Source organism: Salvelinus namaycush, chromosome 1, assembly GCF_016432855.1.
Source record: "Salvelinus namaycush isolate Seneca chromosome 1, SaNama_1.0, whole genome shotgun sequence".
Taxonomy (NCBI): domain Eukaryota; kingdom Metazoa; phylum Chordata; class Actinopteri; order Salmoniformes; family Salmonidae; genus Salvelinus; species Salvelinus namaycush.
The window spans coordinates 24402779-24427731 of NC_052307.1; the positions used below are offsets into that span (position 1 = coordinate 24402779).

The window sequence follows — 24953 nt, forward strand, 5'->3', positions numbered from 1 at the left end:
GTAGTCTGGCTTTTTTATGGTGGTTTTGTAGCAGTGGCTTCTTCCTTGCTGAGTGGCCTTTCAGGTTATGTCGATATAAGACTCGTTTTACTGTGAATATAGATACTTTTGTACCTGTTTCCTCCAGCATCTTCACAATGTCCTTTTCTGTTGTTCTGGGACTGATTTGCACTTTTCACACCAAAGGACGTTCATCTCTAGGAGACAGAACGTGTCTCCTTCCTGAGCGATATGACGGCTGCGTGGTCCCATGGTGTTTATACTTGCGTACCATTGTTTGTACAGATGAACGTGGTACCTTCAGGCGTTTGGAAAATGTTCCCAAAGATGAACCAGACTTGTGGAGGTCTATAATTCTTTTTCTGAGGTCTTGGCTGATTTCTTTTGATTTTCCCATGATGTCAAGCAAAGAGGCACTGAGTTTGAAGGTAGGCCTTGAAATACATTCACAGGTACACCTCCAATTGATTCAAATGATGTCAATTAGCCTATCAGAAGCTTCTAAAGCCATGACATAATTTTCTGGAATTTTCCAAGCTGTTTAAAGGCACAGTCAACGTAGTGTATGCAAACTTCTGACCCACTGGAATTGTGATACAGTGAATTATAAGTGAAATAATCTGTCTGTAAACAATTGTTGGAAAAATTACTTGTGTCATGCACAAAGTAGATGTCCTAACCGACTTGCCAAAACTATAGTTTGTTAATAAGAAATTTGTGGAGTGGTTGAAAAACGAGTTTTAATGACTCCAACCTAAGTGTATGTAAACTTCTGACTTCAACTGTATGCTTGTTTCTTAGATATTCACAGGGCACATACACCACAAGAACCAGTTGGTTGGTTCTTACTTGTCGATAGTATCAGCAATATAAATTGTTGACATGTAATTCTGAAGTACATAACAGATATTTGTACTGGTCCTGTACTAGTTCTGTAATAATAAAGTGCTACAGTACCACAAAATAAACCAAGCCATCCCAGGCAGCAGGTGGAGGATCCTCACTGAGGACTGTGCTCGTAGGAGCCGGGGAACATAGACTTCCTGGTCTTAGGAGGAGGTGGAGGGGGCTTGCTTTCAATTTTCTGAGGCAGAGGAGGAAGGAACTATGGAGAGACCAGGGTAAAAAATAAACTTGTAAAATAATCTGTTTCACAATGTGCATTTTACAAAAAATATAGATGTTTTCAGTCTAGCGGTACCTCAGAGGAGTTTTGGGAGAGGTCAAACATCTCGTGGGGATGTTTTTTTGGTGGCATGGGTGGGGGTGTCCCAGGAGTGTCAGTGATGGCATCATTATCTTCAAGGAGAGATGAATAACCTGCAGAGAGAGAGAGTGACAAAACACACATATTTTAGGCAGCATGACATGTAAAACTGTGTGTGTACGAGGCATGGATCCAATACAGGGTTGATCTCTATGCCTGTGCAGTTGACTTTTTCTGTGTTCAGGGTGAACCGGTATGTATCTCTAAAAGGTTGTTTGGGATAGGCTGCTTTGAAGGTATCCTTTGTGCGTAGTTAAGCTACGTACTGGAGCTGCGAGGAGTGTGAGGAGAGGCTGGCAGGGGGCTGAGAGGGTTGCCAAGGCTGAGCTGAGAAGAGACGCCCTGGAACAGAGACAGGGTCATGCGACGGTCCCCAAACTGTAGGCTTTTGGGTCTCTGCTGCTTCTCTGGAAGGGTCTGCTTAGGAATAGAGTACAAAGATACAACCCTCCTTGAAATCAGTCAAGTACATGGGTAATTACTTACATTCTCAAATTACACCTTTGTTGCCTTTGTTTATGAGCCCAAAAACCGTTTATGTTACCTCATCTATGTCTGGCTGTCTCTCCACCAAAACCTGTGACTTGCTCACACTCCATTCTTTTCTGTTCTTTCGGCCGATCCGGTTGTCATCTTCCGAGCGGGACAACATCGAGGCCCGGCGATCATTGGCAGTGGCACGGGACAACAGTGAACTGATGATGGATATCAGGACAGATAGAGAAAGAGAGAGTGGGAGAAATGGGGGGTGGGGGGTGTACAGTTAGAGGGATTCATTGGCATGTGCAAGACTTCAGATAATGTCACACTGTGAGATGTGGAAAAGCACAGACAAATAATCCTTACAAGCATAGCAACACAAATTGACCACCAGAGCAGCACAAAGAGAGAAACACAGCTAGGGAGAAGGGAGGAGGAGGGGGACTGTCTACTGGGAGGAGGAGGGAGAAGGAAGGAGGAAAGAGGAGGAGGTGAAGGACTGACTCCTGTGAGGAGGAGCGCCGTGAGGGTCCATCAGAGGAGGCGGAGCCGCTGGAGAGGCCTGAGGAGGTGGTGGAGATGATGGAGACAGTGGACATGCGGCGCAGGGTGGAGGACAGGATGTAGGGAATCACTACTGAGCCCACGCGACTCTTCTTCCTCTCAGTCAGAGAGCAGGGCTGGGACACACAAATGGGATTAAACATCATCAGGAAACTTGGCAGGGGATGAGTGGATTGACAGGCAAAACACTAGCAGCAATGGAGTGCCTAAAGAAAGATTTATATAATGTACACTCTGCTTTGAATGAGGGGAGTTTAATAGGGAGGCAGTCAGAGGAGCCAATAGCTAAAGTTGCCACCCTCTAACATTAAATTGAGTTTGCTGCTGGCAACTGACCAGGGTTATGACGCCGTAATGCTTCTCCACTCTCTCCCGCAGGTCAGAGAAACAGGTGAGCAGGCGATTGTGTAAGGGCTTCAGCTGCTCCGTGGATTTCTCCCCGTGGATCCGGATCCCATCAGCCAGGAGAGGGATCTGAGGGGAGAGGAGGAGGGAGGAGCCTCTGTTCTTACGGCATGTACTGCATGTCTAAGGTCAGGTTTAATAACAAGTGGAGAATGAGGATATACTGTACCTGGAGGGCAATAAGATGTTTGAGGACCTCAATGCTCTCAAGGTCCTCTGGGTGTTCATCTATGTAGGTGTCAGTGAAGAACGCCTTCAGAGAAAGAAAGGGGGTGGAATAAAAACATTTTTTACTGGGACATATGGTCATATGGTCACAATAAATAGTAGCTACCATAACAGAGCTGCCGCTTTCAAGGAGGCTTTTAAGAAATCCCGCTATGCCCTCCGACGAACCATCAAACAGGCAAAGCGTCAGTACAGGACTAAGAACGAATCGTACTACACCGGCTCTGATACTCGTCGGATGTGGCAGGGCTTGCAAACTATTACAGACTACAAAGGGAAGCTCAGCCGAGAGCTGCCCAGTGACACAAGCCTACCAGATAAGCTAAACTACTTATATGCTCGCTTCGAGGCAAATAACACTGAAATATGCATGAGAGCGCCAGCTGTTCCCGGAAGGTCTATGTGATCACGCTCTCCGCTGCCGATGTAAGACCTTTAAACAGGTCAACATTCACAAGGCCGCAGGGCCAGATGGATCACCAGGACGTGTACTGCGAGCACGCGCTGACCAACTGAAGTGTCTTCACTGACATTTTCAACCTATCACTGACCGAGTCTGTAATACCAACATGTTTTAAGCAGACCACCATAGTCCCTGTGCCTAAGAACACTAAGGTAACCTGCCTAAATGACTACCGACCTGTAGCACTCACGTCTGTAGCCACGAAGTGCTTTGAAAGGCTGGTCATGGCTCACATCAACACCATTATCCCAGAAACCGTAGGCCCACTCCAATTTGCATACCACACTAACAGATCCACAGATGATGCAATCTCTATTGCACTCCACACTGCCCTTTCCCACCTGGACAAAAGGAACACCTATGTGAGAATGCTATTCATTGACTACAGCTCAGCATTTAACACCATAGTGCCCTCAAAGCTCATCAATAAGCTAAGGATCCTGGGACTAAACACCTCCCTTTGCAACTGGATCCTGGACTTCCTGACGGGCCACCCCCAGGTGGTGAGGGTAGGGAACAACACATCCGCCACGCTAATCCTCAACACAGGGGTTCCTCAGGGGTGCGTGCTCAGTCCACTCCTGTACTCCCTGTTCACTTATGACTGCACGGCCAGGCAAGACTCCAACACTATCATTAAGTTTGCCGATGACATAACAGTGGTAGTCCTGATCACCGACAACGACGAGACAGCCTATAGGGAGGGGGTCAGAGACCTGGCCGTGTGGTGCCAAGACAACAACCTCTCCCTCAACGTGATCAAGACAAAGGAGATGATTGTGGACTACAGGAAAAAGAGGACTGAGCACACCCCCATTCTCATCGACGGGGCTGTAGTGGAGCAGGTTGAGAGCTTCAAGTTCCTTGGTGTCCAAATCAACAACAAACTAACATGGTCCAAGCACACCAAGACAGTCGTGAAGAGGGCATGACAAAACCTATTCCCCCTCAGGAGACTGAAAGGTGCGTACGGCCCAGTACATCACTGGGCCCAAGCTTCCTGCCAACCAGGACCTCTATACCAGGCGGTGTCAGAGGAAGGCCCTAAAAATTGTCGAAGAAACCAGCCACCCTAGTCAAAGACTGTTCTCTCTGCTACCGCACGGCAAGCAGTACCGGAGCGCCAAGTCTAGGTCCAAGAGGCTTCTAAACAGCTTCTACCCCCAAGCAATAAGACTCCTGAACATCTAATCAAATGGCTATCCAGACTATTTGCATAGCCACCCCTTTTACACTGCTGCTACTCTCTGTTGTTATCATCTATGCATAGTCACTTTAAGAATTCTACCTACATGTACATATTACCTCAATTACCTCGACTGCTCTTTAATTACTTGTTACTTTTATTTCTTATTCTTATTTTTTTATATGCTTTGTTGGTTCGGGGCTCGTAAGTAAGCATTTCACTGTAAGGTCCACACCTGCTGTATTCATCGCATGTGACTAATACAATTTGATTCGATTTGAAAATAAGAACATAAGGTAACAAATCTTCACTGAAATGTGAGATAAAATTGGAAAGGATTTAACCTCCTACAAAATAATAGTGGAAGTCAAACCTTCTCGTAGTTGGTGTAGCCACCCATGACGGCAGGGTCAACAATGCCATTGAGCATCATGGAGAGTGGGTGGACTGACGTGGAGCTGTCACAGGCCTGCTGCTGCACCAGGTTACTGAGCTTCTCATTGGCCATCTCCATGGTTTCCACAGCATTCTGCAGGGGGCTGATCTCCTCCTGACCAATAGAAAAGCAAGGAGAGGTGAGGAGGCATTGAAGTGTAGAAGCCCAAATTGGAGTAGGAACTATTTGCTATGGGTGGTAGCAGAGTACTCAACTGTGTTTAGATTAAACATAGAGCACATGAACACCAGTAAGTTTGTCTTACTGTGCTTGTCATCATCATTACTGAGAGAACTTACAACAGAGATGGACTTCACTTCAAACCATTTGAGAATCCCTGGGAAGTAATAGGACGTGATGTAAGTTGTCCTCTCAATCCACATGGTCTGTAACATGAGGCAGAAAATATGCAGGAATGGTTAACACAGATATTTTGAGCAACAACCTCTTGTGTTTAACTGCTAAGTAAAATAGCTAAATTCCTGAGTTCCTTAGCGATGTTCAAAGACAAGAGTGTTAGTATAAATGGAGGGATCTGGCTTTGTTGGGACTTTGCAGCATGGTGTGGCTGTCAAAGCTGTGTGAAAGGTACTCACTGCAAATTCATTGTCTGGGTTCTTTGCACCTTTCCTGAAGGGTCTGGAATACTGGAACTGGTCCACTTCATTGGTTCTGTAGTAGCTAGGAGAGGAAGAGGGACCAACAATGTAATGCATATGTAAGATAAATTAATCATACCACAAACTGTTGTATCCTTACTTTAGAATCTGCTCAGGAACCCCCTTGTCTTTGAACTGGGTGGGCACAGTAAGGACTGGCTTGACTGTAAAACACTGGATGTCTGTGAAGAGCAGCTAAGGATAGGACTGTATATTATTCAAAAACTAAAACTAATCCCTAGTGCTATAGGTAAACAGAGACTGAGGCACCAGTGGATTACAGGTTCAAAACTGTGTCCTTGAGAAAGGTAAAAATGAACAATGTCCTGATTAGAAGCATTAACACCTATTAACATTTAAATAGCATTAAATAGCTGGGAGAACGAGGGCATGCTGCAAGAGGGCTAAAGGATACGCTGTCCTTGGGAGTTACAGATGTTGTCCCCAGGGGGCGCTGTGCTGGTCATCCTGGCGGCGTTTGGGAACTGAGACAGCAGCTTCAGACTGAAGTCCTCCAACCACTCGTACTCCTTACCACGGTAGATGAACACTTTGTTCTGAAGGGGCAAATCCATTCAAAGACAAGTATTCATTACCCCTTGACTTATTCCACATTTTGTTGTGTTACAGACTGAATTCAAAATGGGTTACATTTATTTTTACACACAATAATGACAGAGTGAAAAAAAATGTAAGACATTTTTGCCAATTTATTGAAAATGTAATACAGAAAAAACTAATTGACATAAGTATTCACAACCCTGAGTCAATACTTTGTAGAAGCACCTTTGGCGGAGTCTTTTTGGGTAAGTCGTGAATACATCGTGAAACATTTATTAAAACAATTGACTATCATTTAATTTGATAGAGCGTGCCATAAGTAAAATTAATAAAAGGCACATTAACACATAATCTCTGGTGAATAAGACAGACCTTGAAATGTGCTATATAGGCTGAATTTAGGAAAATAGTTAATAATCTCACTCTGAGGAAAGTGGGGAATCCAAGGCCATAGTATCCCACAGCAAAGTATTCTGGCTGAGGCCGCATGGCATGCATTATATTCTCATAGAACTGGGCTTGCTGTTTCTGTGGACGACAGCAGAGAGAGTAACAAAGCCACAATCAGGAACACAGACAACATACAACATACTGTGGTATCTAATTACAACTGTAGAAAAAACAAACACAAACATGGTTCAGTGTGAAATTTAAGGATCCATAATGAACATAGATTGTCTGGCACAGTGTGACAGAACACCGTTTTTGTACCACTCCACTGCAGCGAAGAACGGTTGAATACCATAATGACACAGTATTTACAAAAATATGACATAAAATAGAGTATCACTTCATAATTCATTCACTATTACTTCCTAACGGCAGATGCCAGTATGTCAACCGGCAGTGCATGGGTGAGACTGTTGGCAGTAACTCTTATCTCTTCCCCATTTCCTCAACTTCTGTTTTCTGATGTAATTAATTGTTTTTTTCTTCAACTATTTGGATTGGGCTAGCTGAAATTACCTTCTGTCTTAGACAAGACATGGTTATCCTAGCTTTTGACAATGTATCTTGAACAATTAATTCGCATTGTATAGTGCCTTCAGAAAGTGTTCAGACCCATTTGATTTATTCCACATTTTGTTGTGTTACAGCCTGAATTCAAAATGGAATAAATAAATGTCTTTTCTCACACATCTACACACAATACCCCAAAATGACAAAGTGAAAACATGTTTATACATTTTTTTTGCAAATTAATTGAAAATTAAGTACAGAAATATCTCATTTATATAAGTATTGACACCCCATGAGACAATACATGTTAGAATAACCTTTGGCAGTGTTTACAACTGTGAGTTTTTCTGGGTAAGTCTCTAAGAGCTTTGCACACCTGGATTGTACAATATTTGCACATTCTTAAAATAATTCTTTAAGCTCTGTCAAGTTTGTTGTTGATCATTGCTAGACAGCCATTTTCAAGTCTTCTCATTGATTTTGAAGACGATTTAAGTCAAAACTGTAACTAGGCCTCTCTGGATACTGAGTTAGGAAGGGCGTATGCATCTTTGTAGTGACTGGGTATATTGATACATCATCCAAAGTGTAATTAATAACTTCACCATGCTCAAAGGGATATTCAATGTCTGCTTTTGAAATGTTTTACCCATCTAATTTTTACCCAAAGACCTCCCTGGTCTTTGTGGTTGAATCTGTGCTGGAAATTCACTACTGGATTGAGGGACCTTACAGATAATTGTATGGATGGGGGTAATCATTCAAAAATCATGTTAAGTACTATTATTGCACAGAGTGAATCCATGACATGTATTATGTGACTTGTTAAGCACATTTTTGCTCCTGAACGTATTTAGGCTTGCCATAACAATGGGGTTGAATACTTATTGACTCAAGACATTTCCACTTTTCATTTTTAATTATTACAAATAATAATCTAAAACATAATTCCACTTTGACATTATGGGGTATTGTGTGTAGGCCAGTGACACAACATTTCAATTGAATCCATTTTAAATTCAGACTGTAACACAACAAATTAGGGAAAAATTCAAGGGGTGTGTGTAATTAACTCCTAGCCTTTGAGAACACTGAAAAGCATGCCAGTATAGCATTGGACCTGGTCCTATTGAAAAGGCCTCACACTAAATTGGCAGTGGGCTATTGACAATCCCTCTCTTGCGATGTTGGTGAAGCCTTTTTTACCATGAAGAAACTAAGAGGATAATACTTTTTAGTTTTACTTTGCATGTTTTTAAAGAAACATCTATAATCAGTAGTGACAATATTTTGAATAAATCTCAGACTACAGCACGATAGCAGAAGATAAATCGTCTTACCAGCAGTTGGCTAATCTCCATGAAGTCAAACATCTGGTTCTCGTGCATCTTTGCCAGCTGTTTACCCATCTCAATGGCTTTCTCCCACATCTGAACAGACACATGCAGCAGTTGGTAAAAAAATGAATTAAATATCAACATGAGATGTGAACATGATCTAGACATCACCATCTGTCCCTCACTAACACCTCTATTCAATCAAACCCAGACAGCAGGTTTCAGGGGTGATGTACTGTGGTAGGCACGTGTACCGATAGGCATCTACCTGTGCAGAGCACATGCCCATTTGCCATTCCAGTGTCCAAGGGCCCTTTTTGGTGGAGGTATAATTTCCTCACCATTTTGTCGTTGTTGTTCTGAACCCACTGCCCGCAAATAGTCGTTAAATAACATTTTATTTGTCACATGCGCCGAATACAACAGGCCCTTTCCCAACAATGCCGAGTTAAAAAGTAAGAAAAATTTGCAAATAAGAAAATCAGGAAATAGTAACACAATAAAATAGCAACAACGAGGCTATATACAAGGAGTACCGGTACCGACTCAATGTGCAGGGGTACGAGGTTGTTGAGGTAATTGAGGTAATATGTACATATACACTAACGTTTAAAAGCTTGGGGTCACTTAGAAATGTCCTTGTTTTTGAAAGAAAAGCACATTTTTTGTCCATTAAAATAACATAAAATTGATCAGAAATACAGTGTAGACATTGTTAATGTTGTAAATGACTATTGTAGCTGGAAACGGCTGATTTTTTATGGAATATCTACATAGGCGTATAGAGGCCCATGATCAGCAAATCAAAACAAATCCAATTTTATTTGTCACATACACATGGTTAGCAGATGTTAATGCGAGTGTAGCGAAATGCTTGTGCTTCTAGTTCTGACCATGCAGTAATATCTAACAAGTAATCTAACCGAACAATTTCACAACATCAACCTTATACACACAAGCGTAAAGGAATGAATAAGAATATGTACATAAATATATATGGATGAGCGATGGACGAACGGCATAGGCAAGATGCAGTAGATGGTAGATGCAGTAGAGTACAGTATATACATATGAGATGAGTAATGTCGGGTATGTAAACATTATATAAAGTGGCATTGTTTAAAGTGGCTAGTGATACATTTATTACATACATTTTTAATTATTAAAGTGGCAAGAGATGAGTCAGTATGTTGGCAGCAGCCACTCAATGTTAGTAATGGCTGTTTAACAGTCTGATGGCCTTTAGATAGAAGCTGTTTTTCAGTCTCTCGGTCCCAGCTTTGATGCACCTGTACTGACCTCGTCTTCTGGATGATAGCAGGGTGAACAGGCAGTGGCTCGGGTGGTTGTTGTCCTTGACGATCTTTTTGGCCTTCCTGTGACATCGGGGGGTGTAGGTGTCCTGGAGGGCAGATAGTTTGCCCCCGGTGACGTGTTGTGCAGACCTCACTACCCTCTGGAGAGCCTTACGGTTGTGGGCAGAGCAGTTGCCGTACCAGGCGGTGATACAGCCCGACAGGATGCTCTCAATTGTGCATCTGTAAAAGTTTGTGACTGTTTTTGGTGACAAGCCAAATTTCTTCAGCCTCCTGAGGTTGAAGAGGCGCTGTTGCGCCTTCTTCACCACGCTGTCTGTGTGGGTGGACCATTTCAGTTTGTCCGTGATGTGTACGCCGAGGAACTTAAAACTTTCCACCTTCTCCACTACTGTCCCGTCAATGTGGATAGGGGGCTGCTCCCTCTGCTGTTTCCTGAAGTCCACAATCATCTCCTTTGTTTTGTTGACATTGAGTGTGAGGTTGTTTTCCTGACACCACACTCCGAGGGCCCTCACCTCCTCCCTGTAGGCAGTCTCGTCGTTGTTGGTAATCAAGCCTACCACTGTAGTGTCGTCTGCAAACTTGATGATTGAGTTGGAGGCGTGCATGGCCACGCAGTCATGGGTGAACAGGGAGTACAGGAGAGGGCTGAGAATGCACCCTTGTGGGGTCCCAGTGTTGAGGATCAGCGGGGTGGAGATGTTGTTACCTACCCTCACCACCTGGGGGCGGCCCGTCAGGAAGTCCAGGACCCAGTTGCACAGGGCGGGGTCGAGACCCAGGGTCTCGAGCTTAATAACAAGTTTGGAGGGTACTATGATGTTAAATGCTGAGCTGTAGTCGATGAACAGCATTCTCACATAGGTATTCCTCTTGTCCAGATGGGTTAGGGCAGTGTGCAGTGTGATTGCGATTGCGTCGTCTGTGGACCTATTGGGGCGGTAAGCAAATTGGAGTGGGTCTAGGGTGTCAGGTAGGGTGGAGGTGATATGGTCTCTCAAAGCACTTCATAATGACGGAAGTGAGTGCTACGGGGCGATAGTCATTTAGCTCAGTTACCTTCGCTTTCTTGGGAACAGGAACAATGGTGGCCCTCTTGAAGCATGTGGGAACAGCAGACTGGGATAGGGATTGATTTAATATGTCCGTAAACACACCAGCCAGCTGGTCTGCGCAAGCTCTGAGGACGCAGCTGGGGATACCGTCTGGGCCGGCAGCCTTGCGAGGGTTAACACGTTTAAATGTTTTACTCACGTTTGCTGCAGTGAAGGAGAGCCCGCAGGTTTTGGTAGCGGGCCGTGTCAGTGGCACTGTGTTGTCCTCAAAGCGAGTAAAGCAGTTGTTTAGTTTGTCTGGGAGCAAGACATCGTGGTCCGCGACGGGGCTGGTTTTCCTTTTGTAGTCCGTGATTGACTGTAGACCCTGCCACATACCTCTCGTGTCTGAGCCGTTGAATTGCGACTCTACTTTGTCTCTATACTGACGCGTAGCTTGTTTGATTGCCTTGCGGAGGGAATAGCTACACTGTTTGTATTCGGTTATGATTTCGGTCACCTTGCCCTGATTAAAAGCAGTGGTTCGCGCTTTCAGTTTTGCGCGAATGCTGCCATCAATCCACGGTTTCTGGTTGGGGAATGTTTTAATAGACGCTGTGGGTACAACATCACTGATGCACTTGCTAATAAACTCGCTCACCGAATCAGCGTATTCATCAATGTTATTGTACGACGCTATGCGGAACATATCCCAGTCCACGTGATCGAAGCAATCTTGAAGCGTGGAATCCGATTGGTCGGACCAGCGTTGAACAGACCTGAGCACGGGCGCGTCCTGTTTTAGTTTCTGTCTATAGGCTGGGAGCAACAAAATGGAGTCGTGGTCAGATTCTCCGAAAGGAGGGCTTTATATGCTTCGCGGAAGTTAGAATAACAATGATCCAGGGTATTGCCAGCCCGGGTTGCGCATTCGATATGCTGATACAATTTAGGGAGCCTTGTTTTCAGATTAGCCTTGTTAAAATCCCCAGCTACAATAAATGAAGCCTCAGGATATGTGGTTTCCAGTTTACATAGAGTCAACTGAAGTTATTTCAGGGCCGTCGATGTGTCTGATTGGTGCGGGATATACACAACTGTGATTATGATCGAAGAGAATTCTCTTAGATAATGCGGCCGGCATTTGATTGTAAGGAATTCTAGGTCAGGTGAACAAAAGGAATTGAGTTCCTGTATGTTGTTATGATCACACCACGTCACCATGATGACGTATCCCGAGTGAGCCATGTTTCCGTGAAACAAAGAACATTGCAATCTCTGATTCGGATTTCATCTCCCTTGTTGTCAAGAGACTGGACATTGGCGAGTAGTATGCTCGGGAGTGGTGCGCGATGTGCCCGTCTACGGAGCCTGACCAGAAGACCGCTCCGTCTGCCCCTTCTGCGGCGCCGTTGTTTTGGGACGCTGGCTGGGATCCGGTCCATTGTCCTGGGTGGTGGACCAAACGGAGGATCCACTTCGGGAATGTTGTATTCCTGGTCGTAATGTTGGTGAGTTGACGTTGCTCTTATATCCAATAGTTCCTCCCGACTGTATGTAATAAAACCTAATATTTCCTGGGGTAACAATGTAAGAAATAACACATAAAAAAAACTAAATACTGCATAGTTTCCTAGGAACGCGAAGCGAGGCGGCCATCTCTGTCGGCGCCGGATGTTCCTCAGCAACCATCACTCCTGTGTTCCAATGGCACGTTGTGTTAGCTAATCCAAGTTTATAATTTGAAAAGGCTAATTGATCATTAAAAAACCCTTTAGCACAGCTGAGAACTGGCCTTCGTTAGACTACTTGATTATCTGGAGCATCAGCATTTGTGGGTTCGATTACAGGCTCAAAATGGCCAGAAACAAATAACTTTCTTCTGAAACCTCAGTCTATTCTTGTTCTGAGAAATGAAGGCTATTCCAGGTGAGAAATTGCTAAGAAACTGAAGATCTCTACAACGCTGTGTACTACTCCCTTCACAGGACAGCGGAAACTGGCACTAACCAGAATAAAAAGAGGAGTGGGAGGCCCCGGTGCACAACTGAGCAAGAGGACAAGTACATTAGTGTCTAGTTTGAGAAACAGACGCCTCACAAGTCCTCAACTGGCAGCTTCATTAAATAGTACCCGCAAAACACCAGTCTCAACGTCAACAGTGAAGAGGCGACTCCGGGATGCTGGTCTTCTAGGCAGAATTGCAAAGAAAAAGCCATATCTCAGACTGGCCAATAAAAAGAAAAGAACACCGACACTGGACAGAGGAACTCTGCCTAGAAGGCCAGCATCCCGGAGTTGCCTCTTCACTGTTGACTTTGAGACTGGTGTTTTGGTATTATTTCATGAAGCTGCCAGCTATTTGCACTATTTAATGAAGCTGTAGCTATTTGATTAGCTGTTCAGCTGTCTTATGGCTTGGGGGTAAAAGCTGTTCAGGAGCCCTTTGGTCGCAGACAAAAGAAAGAAAAACCCTTGAATGAGTAGGTGTGTCCAAACGTTTTTACTGGTACTGTGTACTGAATAAAAATATTACAAAAAATGTAAGGCACTGCATCTCAGTGCTAGAGGCGTCACAACAGAACCGATTCCAGGCTGTATCACAACCGGCCGTGATTGGGAGTCCCATAGGGAGGCGCACAATTGGCCCAGCGTCGTCCGGGTTAGGAATTGGCCGGGGTAGGCCGTCATTGTAATTTGTTCTTAACTGACTTCCCTAGTTAAATAAAGGTTAAATAAAAATACCTTCAAACAATGGACCTCAGGATTTCATCAAGGTATATTTGTGCATTTAATTTGCCATCGAAATAATGCAATTGTGTTTATAAATCGGTAGCTTATGCCTGCCCATACCATAACGCCACCGCCACCATGGGGCACTCTGTTCACAACGTTGACATCAGCAACTCGCTCACCCACATGACGCCATACACATGGTCTGCGGTTGTAAGGCCGGTTGGAAGTACTGCCAAAATCTCTAAAACAATGATGGAGGTGGCTTATGGTAGAGAAATTAACATTAAATGATCTGGTAACAGCTCTGGTGGACATTCCTGCAGTCAGCATGCCAATTGCCCGCTCCCTCAAAACTTGAGACATCTGTGGCATTGTGTTGTGTGACAAAACTGCACATTTTAGAATGGCCTTGTATTGTCCCCAGTACAAGGTGCACCTGTGTAATGATCATGCTGTTTAATCAGCTTCTTGATATGCCACACCTATCAGGTGGATGGATTATCTTGGCATAGGAGAAATGCTCACTAACAGGGATGTAAACAAATTTGTGCATAACATGACAGAAATAAGCTTTTTGTGCGTATGCAACATTTCTGGGATCACTTTACATGTTGCATTCATATTTTCTTCATATTTTTGTTCATTATAGTAAAGGTGGCTACAGTATTTCTTACAATCTTCTATTTTGACTAGATTTGTGTTGTTCATTGTTATTAATAAGTGCAGCATTTATTCCAGTTCAAAATAGTTTTGCACTGCTCACACAGTGGTTGAATCAATGTTGTTCCCAGTGGGCAGATTGTGCTGCTTTCCTCTCTTCTGTAATAACTGCTCAACGAGTTTGTGACCACGGTTGCTGGAATTCTTTGAGCACATGCCCCCCAAAAGGTATGTGCATGGCCATGTACTGTGAACAGTAGTAATCTGTAAATCTGGTAACCATGTTTGATTGAATATGGCCATCAGATTATTTTGTTGCAAATTCAACTGACACAAATATCTCTGGCAGTAGCTCTTGTGGTATGTTCAGGGGTAAGTAGCATAGGAGCTCTAACCCTACAGATGCGGTCAAATATATTGGCACTCTTGCACAATTCACTATTTCTTCTCAAATAAGTTTACATTTAAAAAACTGATGGGGTTCACACGTGTTTTTGTTTGATTTACAACTGCACCCCAAAAGAAATCTAAACTGAAAATGAGATTTTCCAGTTCAAAGTCATAAAATGGCCTCGATGATTCTCAGCAATGATCCTACTTGTGGTAAATTGCAGGTGCCTACAGGGTAAAAATAGCCATTCAACCAGTTTTGAATAGAGAAAACAGAACATTCTGCTCCATTGCAAAGTGCAAGGGAGCCAATATACTGAACTTCATGTGAAGATCAGGGTTCCTAATAGGGTAACTGTAGTGAGGATGAGGGTGGGAACTCACTTTTCCCTTGTCCAAATAACAGATTATCTCCTGGAAGAGCCTCTCTTTGAGCTCCTGCTGGGTCCAGACATGTTGGCCGTCACCAGGGATCAGATGAGGTGCACAGGGCTTGTCAGACCACTGAGGTGGACACAATACACAAATTGCATTTAGTTTTCTAGTAATGTATGTTATAGTATGTTAACTGTAATTTTAGGGAAATATTCAAAAGACTGATGTTTTTATTGAAAGTCGAATTGAATGTTGAGTGAGACCTCAAGGAGTTCGGCATGAAGTAACAGGGTGTAGGCTGCCTCTGTGTAGTTCTCACAGACAAGGTGTAAATCCCTCAGCTTGTACAGATACCTGAGGACGAATTCAGTATTTTAGAGTGATATCTAACAAAATGGGATGCAAAGAAGACTATTCATTTATCCAACTGTCTCACCGTATGTAAATGTCTTCCCGTTTCTTCTCTTTATAGAAATTCTGTCACAACCAAAATAAAAACAGTGGAAAAACTCAGGTTTGGTTCAAATGTTTGATGATAACATTTAGTAAAAAATGAATTGGTTCAATGTAGAAACATAACATCTTCATATACTACTCCTCTGAGGTGGTGAATGTGGCTCAATCGTTCAGACTATATTGTGAGTTCCACATAAACCAGTCCAATGGATTAGATAGTGCCTGGTGAGCTCCCCTCTGCATCTTAGTTGGGTACTGTAAGGGCGTACCAGGACGTTGACGGTGCAGCTCATGCGGAGCTCAGGGCTCTCGTCATGTGTGATGGTGCGGTATGCCAGTAGCTTCTCCAGCAGACTGCTGAGCAGCAGAGCCAGCTCCTCCCCTGACTGATACAGGTATCTGTGCCTCCGGCAGTGCTCCAGTAGCCTACACAATACCAACAATGCAATATAGATAAATAGCCCTTATTTAGTTTTTGAATATGAAACTATGAGGTAATAAGAATAAGAAAAAGGCATCAGCCTCTGATTGGCAGGGTGCTTACGTTTTCTCCAGCAGGATTTTGTACTGTTCATCCCCACGGCCTCCCTCTACTTCCTGATCCAACTTGGTGATCAGTTCATTCTCAAACTGCATTTACAGGCAGACATATTAAAAACACATCACACATGCCAATGCAAGGATCAGTTCAGCCAAATAAAGCTGGGAAACTCTATTTGTACAGTTATACTGTAAAGCCAGACAGGCAACACTACCGTGGGCAGCTATCTCACCATGTCAAAGGTACGGCTGGGAGTGAAGTTGTGCTCACACTGCATCATGTCAAAGAAGATGGGGATGGTGGCTTTCCTAAGCTCTGGCTCAGGCACCAGGGTAGCCTCCAGGATGGGCCCCACCATGGCAGGGATGAATTTCATCTTGTGGGGGCCTGAGGGATACACACAGGATGCAGTTAGAAGCAAATGTTACACAGGGTTCATTTGAAAGGGCAATAAGCCACACTCCTTTTTCATGCAAACAAAAAGACAGTAAACTCATAAAGCTGTAAACAAAAAGCGGGCCACCATGAAACTAGGCAATAAAACAACAATGTCTAGCTTCTCTCCTATCAGAGCATGTTTCCACTGAACAGGCCATTCTGTAGACGTCTCTATTTGAGGAGTTCCTGTCTCACAGAGATAACAACTACCGGAAGGTACTTACCAAGATTATACCACATGTCTCTGATCTTAAAGCCAATGCTCTTCCTCATGTCTCCATACCTGTAACCACATCATAGAATGACACTACATGCAGTAGAGCATGAATACATATTTACTAACAGGAGCATTTACAGTGCATTCAGAAAGTATTCATACCCCTTTACTTTTCCCCAAAGGTTTTGTGTTGCACCCTGATCTACACATAATACCCCATCATGTCAAAGTGTAATTTAGTTTTTTGAAATTTTTACAAATTAATTAAAAATTAAAAGCTGAATATGTTTTCAGTCAAAAGTATTCAACCCCTTTGTTATGGCAAGCACAAATAAGTTCAGGAGAAAAATGTGCTTAACAAATCCCATAATAAGTTGCATGGACTCATTCTGTGTTCAATAATAGTGTTTAACATGATTTTTCTATGACTACCCCATCTCTGTACCCCACACATACAATTATCTGTAAGGTCCCTCAATCGAGTAGTGAATTTCAAGCACAGATTCAACCACAAAGACCAGGGAAGATTTTCAATGCCTCGCAAAGGGCACTGATTGCTCGATGTGTAAAAAAATTAAAATAAAAAGCAGACATTGAATATCCCTTTGAGCATGGTGAAGTTATTAATTAGGCTTTGGATGGTGTATAAATACACCCAGTCACTACAAAGATACAGGCGTCCTTCCTAACTCAGTTGCCGTAGAGGAAGGAAACTGCTCAAGGTGACAGTGGTGACAGAGCTGTGGTGACAGAGCTCGCTGTTTTTTTTAAAGAATATTGGGCAAATATTGTACAATTCAGGTGTGCAAAGCTCTAGAGACTTAAGCAAAAAATACTCAAAATGTAATCGCTGCCAAAGGTGTTTCTAACATCTATTTACTCAGGGGGGTGCATACTTATCTCATCAAGATAGTGATTTATTTGTATTAATTTATAGCAAATATTGGAATTTTTTGACCACTTTGACATAACAGAGTATTTTGTGTAGATCGTTGATTTTTTATTTTTTTTAATAAATGTTAATCCTACTTTGTAACACAACAAAGGGTGGAAAAAGTAAAGGGGTGTGAATACTGTACATCAATTAAAATACACTGTGCAATTTGGATTTTTCTTGTGTAATTATTTATTTTGGGGAATTTAAATATTACACTCATACACAAAATAAAGAAGAAAAGGACATACTTGTTAAGTATTTTGTTCCGTTTCTCTTGAGAGAAGGATTCCAGCTGCAATGACTTGTGGGTAAGGAATGCCACAGTCAGATGGAAGTAGTTGTTCCATAGCTGAAGAGAGGAGAATATGATAAACATTTTGACATGGACAATGAGACAATGATTGAGTTAAGATTACATTAGGAGAGAGACACAGATGTCTTTTGTCCACCCCATTAAGAGGTGGAAACTTGAGACCCACCTGCAGCTCAAAGTGGGTCTGGTCTAGGAAGTACATGTTGAGGACCTCAGAGTACTGGTTGATGGCCCGCAGAAACACCCCAATCTGCAGAAGGTTCATGGTCATCCAGTCAGAGGGGAAAATGTTCCCCATCAGGTCCTTAAACATGATGAATGTCTCCATCAGGAAGTCCTGTAGTGGGCCAGGGAGAACAGTTACCTTGCCTGTACTGCAAGTACCTGGATTTATGCATCTTCATGTCTGCACAAACATGGGATTGTGTTTCTAACCAAGTCCATTGATTAGTAACAAGTTAAACTATGCGCAGCAGGTACCTAAGCTTTCCTCATTTTAGACCCACACACCTCAGTAAAGAAGCAAGGACAGGGAGATCCTCACATTGTTCCAAGTCAGTCCCATGAAATGTCTATAATCAATAACCACTTCAGGCGCAGTTACAAGCACCAGTGGTTGAATACCAGCTATCGACTGGATGACTCAGGAAGAGCCATGCCCAGGGCAGGCGGAGCGGACCACTTACAATAATGTCCTGTCTGGTCTTGAAAATACTTATGTAGTGGGCGTAGTGCATGTCATCCATCTGCTTCAAGATGGCAGTCATGCAGGCTAGGTAATGACCCTGGTATGGAGAAGACAGAGCATCAGTCACCTTAGCTGAAAAACTAGTTTAGGTTCCCACATACAGTACCAGTCAAAGGTTTAGACACACCTACTCATTCAAGGGTTTTTCTTTATTTTTAATATTTTCTACATTGTGGAATAATAGTGAAGACATCAAAACTATGAAATAACACATATGGAATCATGTAGTAACAAAAAAAAGTGTATTTTAGATTCTTCAAAGTAGCCACCCTTTGCCTTGATGATAACTTTGCACACTTTTGGCAAATGTATTTCCTTCTTAATACGTATGAGCCAATCAGTTGTGTTGTGACAAGGTAGGGGTGGTATACATAAGATAGCGCTATTTGGTAATAGACCAAGTCCATATTATTGCAAGAACAGCTCAAATAAGAAAAGAAAACGACAGCCATCATTACTTTAAGACAAGAAGGTCAGTCAATGCGGAAAATGTCAAGAACTTTGAAAGTTTCTTCAAGTGCGTCGCAAAAACCATCAAGCTGTCACGCCCTGACCTTAGAGAGCCATTTTATTTCTCTATTGGGTTAGGTCAGGGTGTGATTTGGGGTGGGCATTCTATGTTGTCTATTTCTTTGTTTTTGGCAGCTCCCAATCAGAGGCAGCTGTCTATCGTTGTCTCTGATTGGGAATCATACTTAGGCAGCCCTTTTTCCCACTTTCTGTTGTGTGATCTTGTCTTTTTGTGTTGCATGTGTTTGTACTACTAGCTTTACGTTCGTTGAGTTGTTTATTGTTTTTTTGGTGGAACATTTACAATTAAAGGAAAATGTACGCCTACCACGCTGCACCTTGTTCTCGTTCCGACAACAGCCGTAACACAAGCGCTCTGACGAAACTGGCTCTCGTGAGACCCAGAGTTACCTCTGCTGCAGAGGATAAGTTCATTAGAGTTACCAGCCTCAGAAATTGCAGCCCAAATAAATGCTTCACAGAGTTCAAGTAACAGACACATCTCAACATCAACTGTTCAGAAGAGACTGCGTGAATCAGGCATTCATGGTCGAATTGCTGCAAAGAAACCACTACTAAAGGACACCAATAATAAGAAGAGACATGCTTGGGCAAAGAAACACGAGCAATGGACATTAGACCAGTGGAAATCTGTCCCTTGGTCTGATGAGTCCAAATTTTTGATTTTTGGTTCCAACCGCCATGTCTTTGTGAGACACAGAGTAGGTGAACGGATGATCTCCGCATGTGTGGTTCCCACCGTGAAGCATTGAGTAGGTGTGATGGTGGGGCGATTTGCTGGTGACACTGTCAGTGATTTATTTAGAATTCAAGGCACACTTAACCAGCATGGCTACAACATCATTCTGCAGCAATACGCCATCCCATCTGGTTTGCACTTAGTGGGACTATCATTTGTTTTTCAACAGGACAATGACCCAACACACATCCAGGCTGTGTAAGGGCTATTTGAAAAAGAAGGAGAGTGATGGAGTGCTGCATCAGATGACCTTGCCTCCACAATTACCCGACCTCAACCCAATTGAGAACGTTTGGGATGAGTTGGACTGCAGAGTGAAGGAAAAGCATCCAACAAGTGCTCAGAATATGTGGGAACTCCTTCAAGACTGTTGGAAAAGCATTCCAGGAGAAGGTGGTTGAGAGAATGCCAAACGTGTGCAAAGCTGTCATCAAGGCAAAGGGTGGCTACTTTGAAGAATCTCAAATATAAAATATATTTAGATTTGTTTAACAATTTTTGGGTTACTACATGATTCCATATGTGTTATTTTATAATTTTGATGTATTCACAATTATTCTACAATGTAGAAAATAGTAAAAGTAAAGAAAACCTCTTGAATGAGTAGGTGTGTCCAAACTTTTGACTGGTACTGTATAACATGTTATATGCTTATAACCTGCTTATATTGTTGAATGCTTATAAGTGCTAACTAAGTTATATACTGTATAGGATGCATAGAAGCAGATTTTCAGCACTGTGCCTTATACATGGAAACTTAAAATAAAGTATTAGGCTACCAACTGAACAAATTTAAATAACTTTAGAGTTAGATGAAGAAGAAGAGTCTTACAATGAGAGGGGAGGTTCTGCTCATGCTGATGACAGTGCGATTGATTCTGCGAAGCAGCCGCTCCATAATCAGCTGGACATGACCCCGGGTTGGACCCTGAGGACACAGACAAGCAGCTCAGATAAATAATATACGTATGTTTCAAAACCCATCCAGTTAGAGTCAGGGATGTGACTGATTTCAGTGTTTCCAGCAGCAGAGATAGAGATGTGCTGTAGCAATTAGCCACTCACCACATCCTTGCGGTCCAGGTTGTCAAGCACAGTGCTGAGCAGCTGAACACAGGCCTCGTGGTCAGGCTTATTGGAGTGGTCATCCAGCTGCCCACTCAGCTGGTCAGTCAACAGTGGCAAGAGGACATCTCGACACTCTGTGGGGTCAAAGACAAATAGAGACCATTCAAATGTGTCATCATGTGGTTCTGTTTTTAAATAGAGATTATTATAAAGTTGTGTTTTAACCATAGAGGCGCCACAGTACCTGGCTTTTTGAAAAGGCCACTCTCCACCATCTTACACATGCAACCAAGCTTCTGGCGCACCAGCTGAGAGTCAGGGATGCTCTCGATGAACTTGGTCAGAAGAACACTAGTGAGGGAGAGACAGGAAGACATACAGAAAAAGGCAAGGACATGTGACAATGTCACTATCTTTTCTATACAGGAAACAGTATAATTTCTGCAGCGATTTTACTGTTAAAATGTCATTACAAGGAGTTACCTGAGCTCCACAGGGTCAAAGACATTTTTTATGTCATTAATGATGGTGGGGAGGTATTTCAGTATCGCCCCCTGAAAAAGACAAGGTCTCAAAAGTGTTTTAAAAAGAACATGAGGGAAATATCACTGGATAAAGTTTTACAGAGCTAGTCAACTAAAAAGTGTTTATCAAGTAAAACTTGAACCATCTTTCATGAAGCCAGCATAAAGGACAATAACTATAGGACCAAGGACGATAACTATAACAAAAACGATAAAAACTATACAAATAAATAAAATCGTTCTAATTCAAGTGAACAGGAACGTCACACTAGAACATAACTACAAAAATAGTGGAGAACGACAACGAGAGCGATCACTTCCAGAGAGATTTTTTTCCCTGTCCCTCCAACGATAAAACATTGACAACCAATCAAAAACGCGTTCTATTGAAGCGTTCATGGCTCTAGGTGCGCGAGGCTGCTCAGAGAGGAGAGAAGGCAGAGCAGAGCGCAAGATAAACTTGCCTGAATAACTGGCCACGTGTGAGCATATTGGTGTCCACGTTACTTATAAGACGACTTGGGAGAATGATGATCCACGACAAACAGCGCACGAGAAGGACATATTTTCGATGGTAGGTGTCACGTTCCTGACCTGTTTTCTGTTGTTTTGTATGTGTTTAATTGGTCAGGGCGTGAGTTTGGGTGGGTAGTCTATGTTATGTGTTTTCTATGTTGGGTTAATGGTTTGCCTGGTATGGTTCTCAATTAGAGGCAGGTGTGTGTCGTTTCCTCTGATTGAGAGCCATATTAAGGTAGGTTGTTCTCACTGTTTGTTTGTGGGTGATTGTTCCTGTGTCTGTATATACCACATGGGACTGTTTCGTTTGTTCGTTCATTTTAGGTAGTCTGTTCCTGTTCGTGCGTTCTTCGTCTATATGTAAGTTCGTTTGTTTCAGGTCTGTTGCCTTCGTTTATTGTTTTGTAGTTTGTTCTAGTGTTTTGTCAGTGTTTCGTCTGTTTAATAAATTCAGTATGTATTCATCACCCGCTGCGCCTTGGTCCGTTCAATCACCACAAGACGAACGTTACAGAATCACCCACCAAACCCGGATCAAGCAGCGGGTTAACGGGCAACAGCGACAGCAGCAGTGGTTCAAGGAGGAATGGACATGGGAGGAGATTCTGGACGGAGAAGGACCCTGGGCAGAGCCAGAGGAGTGTCGCCGCCCAAAAGCGGAGCTGGAGGCATCTAAAGCGGAGAGGCGGCATTATGAGGCGCTAGCAAGGCAGAGCGGCTGGAAGCCCGAGAGGCTCACCCAAAAATGTATTGGGGGGGGGCTAAAGGGTAGTGTGGCGAGGGCAGGTAGGAAACCTGCGCCCACTTCCCATGCTTACCGTGGAGAGCGAGAGTATGGGCAGACACCGTGTTACGCAGTAGAGCGCATGGTGTCTCCTGTACGTGTTCATAGCCCGGTGCGGGTTATTCCACCTCCCCGCACTAGCCGGGCTAGATTGAGCATTGAGCCAAGTGCCATGAAGCCGGCTCTACATATCTGGCCTCCAGTACGTCTCCTCGGGCCGGTGTACATGGCACCAGCCTTACGCATGGTGTCCCCTTTTCGCCAACACAGCCCAGTGCGGGTTATTCCACCTCCCCGCACTGGACGGGCTACGGGGAGCATTCAACCAGGTAAGGTTGGGCAGGCTCAGTGCTCAAGGGAGCCAGTACGCCTGCACGGTCCGGTATATCCGGCGCCACCTTCCCGCCCCAGCCCGGTACCTCCAGTTCCAGCACCCCGCACTCGCCTTATGGTGAGTGCGGGCCCAGTACCACCAGTGCCTACACCACGCACCAGGCTTCCAGTGCGTCTCCAGAGCCCTGTTCCTCCTCCACGCACTCTCCCTGTGGTGCGTGTCTCCAGCCCAGTGCCTCCAGTTCCGGCACCACGCACCAAGCCTCCTGTGCGTCCTGAGAGCCCTGTACGCACTGTTCCTTCTCCCCGCACTCGCCCTGAGGTGCGTGCCCTCAGCCCGGTACCACCAGTGCCGGTACCACGCACCAGGCCTACTGTGCGCCTCAGCGGGTCAGAGTCGTCCATCTGCCCAACGCCGCCTGCACTGCTCGTCTGTCCAGTGCCGTCTGAACTGCCTGCACTGCTCGTCTGCTCAACGCCGCCTGCACTGCTCGTCTGTCCAGCGCCGTCTGAACTGCCTGCGCTGCTCGTCTGCTCAACGCCGCCTGCACTGCTCGTCTGTCCAGCGCCGTCTGAGCCATCCGTCTGCCCAGCGCCGTCTGAGCCATCCGTCTGCCCAGCGCCGTCTGAGCCATCCGTCTGCCCAGCGCCATCTGAGCCATCCGTCTGCCACGAGCCATTAGAGCCGCCCGTCTGTCCTGAGCCATTAGAGCCGCCCGTCTGTCCTGAGCCGCTAGAGCCGTCCGTCAGTCAGGAGCCGCTAGAGCCGTCCGTCAGTCAGGAGCCGCCAGAGACGCCAGCCAGTCAGGAGCCGCCAGAGCCGCCAGCCAGTCAGGAGCTGCCAGAGCCGCCAGCCAGTCAGGAGCTGCCAGAGCCGCCAGCCAGTCAGGAGCTGCCAGAGCCGCCAGCCAGTCAGGAGCTGCCAGAGCCGCCAGCCAGTCAGGAGCTGCCAGAGCCGCCAGCCAGTCAGGAGCTGCCAGAGCCGCCAACCAGTCAGGAGCTGCCAGAGCCGCCAGACAGTCAGGAGCTGCCAGAGCCGCCAGCCAGTCAGGAGCTGCCAGAGCTGCCCTACAGTCATGAGCTACCCTACAGTCATGAGCTACCCTACAGTCATGAGCTACCCTACAGTCATGAGCTGCCCTACAGTCATGAGCTGCCCTACAGTCATGAGCTGCCCTCCAGTCATGAGCTGCCCTCCAGTCATGAGCTGCCCTCCAGTCATGAGCTGCCCTCCAGTCATGAGCTGCCCTCCAGTCCGGAGCTGCCACCCAGTCCGGAGCTGCCACCCAGTCCGGAGCTGCCACCCAGTCCGGAGCTGCCACCCAGTCCGGAGCTGCCACCCAGTCCGGAGCTGCCACTCAGTCCGGAGCTGCCATTCAGTCCGGAGCTGCCATTCAGTCCGGAGCTGCCATTCAGTCCGGAGCTGCCATTCGTCCTGAGTTGTCCCTCTGTCCTGAGCTACCTCTTTGTCCTGCGCTACCTCTTTGTCCTGCGCTACCTCTTTGTCCTGCGCTACCTCTTTGTCCTGAGCTACCTCTCTGTCCTGAGTTGTCTCCTCTATTTTAGAGGGGCGTTGGTGAAGGTTCCTGGACCATGGTCGGGGGCGAGGGTCGCCACTCAAAGGACGCTAAGGAGGGGGACAAAGACAGTGGTGGAGTGGTGTCCTCGTCCACCGCCGGAGCCACCACCGCGGACAGATGCCCACCCAGACCCTCCCCTTGAGTTTTAGGGGTGCGCCCGGAGTT

The 24953-nt window shown here is 44.9% G+C and overlaps 1 protein-coding gene across 1 annotated transcript in view; it reads right to left on the reverse strand.

Moving 5' to 3' along the window:
- Positions 1 to 789: 789 nt before the first annotated feature.
- Positions 790 to 24953, reverse strand: part of LOC120051129 (dedicator of cytokinesis protein 5-like) — a 47643-nt gene continuing 23479 nt past the window's right edge. Inside the window, exons 24-51 of the mRNA XM_038997820.1 lie at positions 21532 to 21602; positions 21293 to 21399; positions 21046 to 21182; positions 20813 to 20908; positions 18649 to 18747; positions 18129 to 18299; positions 17898 to 17998; positions 16720 to 16778; positions 16290 to 16444; positions 16061 to 16146; positions 15786 to 15942; positions 15497 to 15537; positions 15324 to 15414; positions 15070 to 15189; positions 8550 to 8639; positions 6673 to 6777; positions 6104 to 6245; positions 5789 to 5870; positions 5626 to 5710; positions 5329 to 5415; positions 4967 to 5143; positions 2886 to 2969; positions 2648 to 2785; positions 2252 to 2427; positions 1812 to 1962; positions 1534 to 1684; positions 1202 to 1320; positions 790 to 1105 (exon numbers count right to left, since the gene is read on the reverse strand). Coding sequence (XP_038853748.1) covers positions 1001 to 1105; positions 1202 to 1320; positions 1534 to 1684; positions 1812 to 1962; positions 2252 to 2427; positions 2648 to 2785; positions 2886 to 2969; positions 4967 to 5143; positions 5329 to 5415; positions 5626 to 5710; positions 5789 to 5870; positions 6104 to 6245; positions 6673 to 6777; positions 8550 to 8639; positions 15070 to 15189; positions 15324 to 15414; positions 15497 to 15537; positions 15786 to 15942; positions 16061 to 16146; positions 16290 to 16444; positions 16720 to 16778; positions 17898 to 17998; positions 18129 to 18299; positions 18649 to 18747; positions 20813 to 20908; positions 21046 to 21182; positions 21293 to 21399; positions 21532 to 21602 — 3183 coding nt within the window. The 3' untranslated portion in view covers positions 790 to 1000. The remainder of the gene's footprint in view (positions 1106 to 1201; positions 1321 to 1533; positions 1685 to 1811; positions 1963 to 2251; positions 2428 to 2647; positions 2786 to 2885; positions 2970 to 4966; positions 5144 to 5328; positions 5416 to 5625; positions 5711 to 5788; positions 5871 to 6103; positions 6246 to 6672; positions 6778 to 8549; positions 8640 to 15069; positions 15190 to 15323; positions 15415 to 15496; positions 15538 to 15785; positions 15943 to 16060; positions 16147 to 16289; positions 16445 to 16719; positions 16779 to 17897; positions 17999 to 18128; positions 18300 to 18648; positions 18748 to 20812; positions 20909 to 21045; positions 21183 to 21292; positions 21400 to 21531; positions 21603 to 24953) is intronic.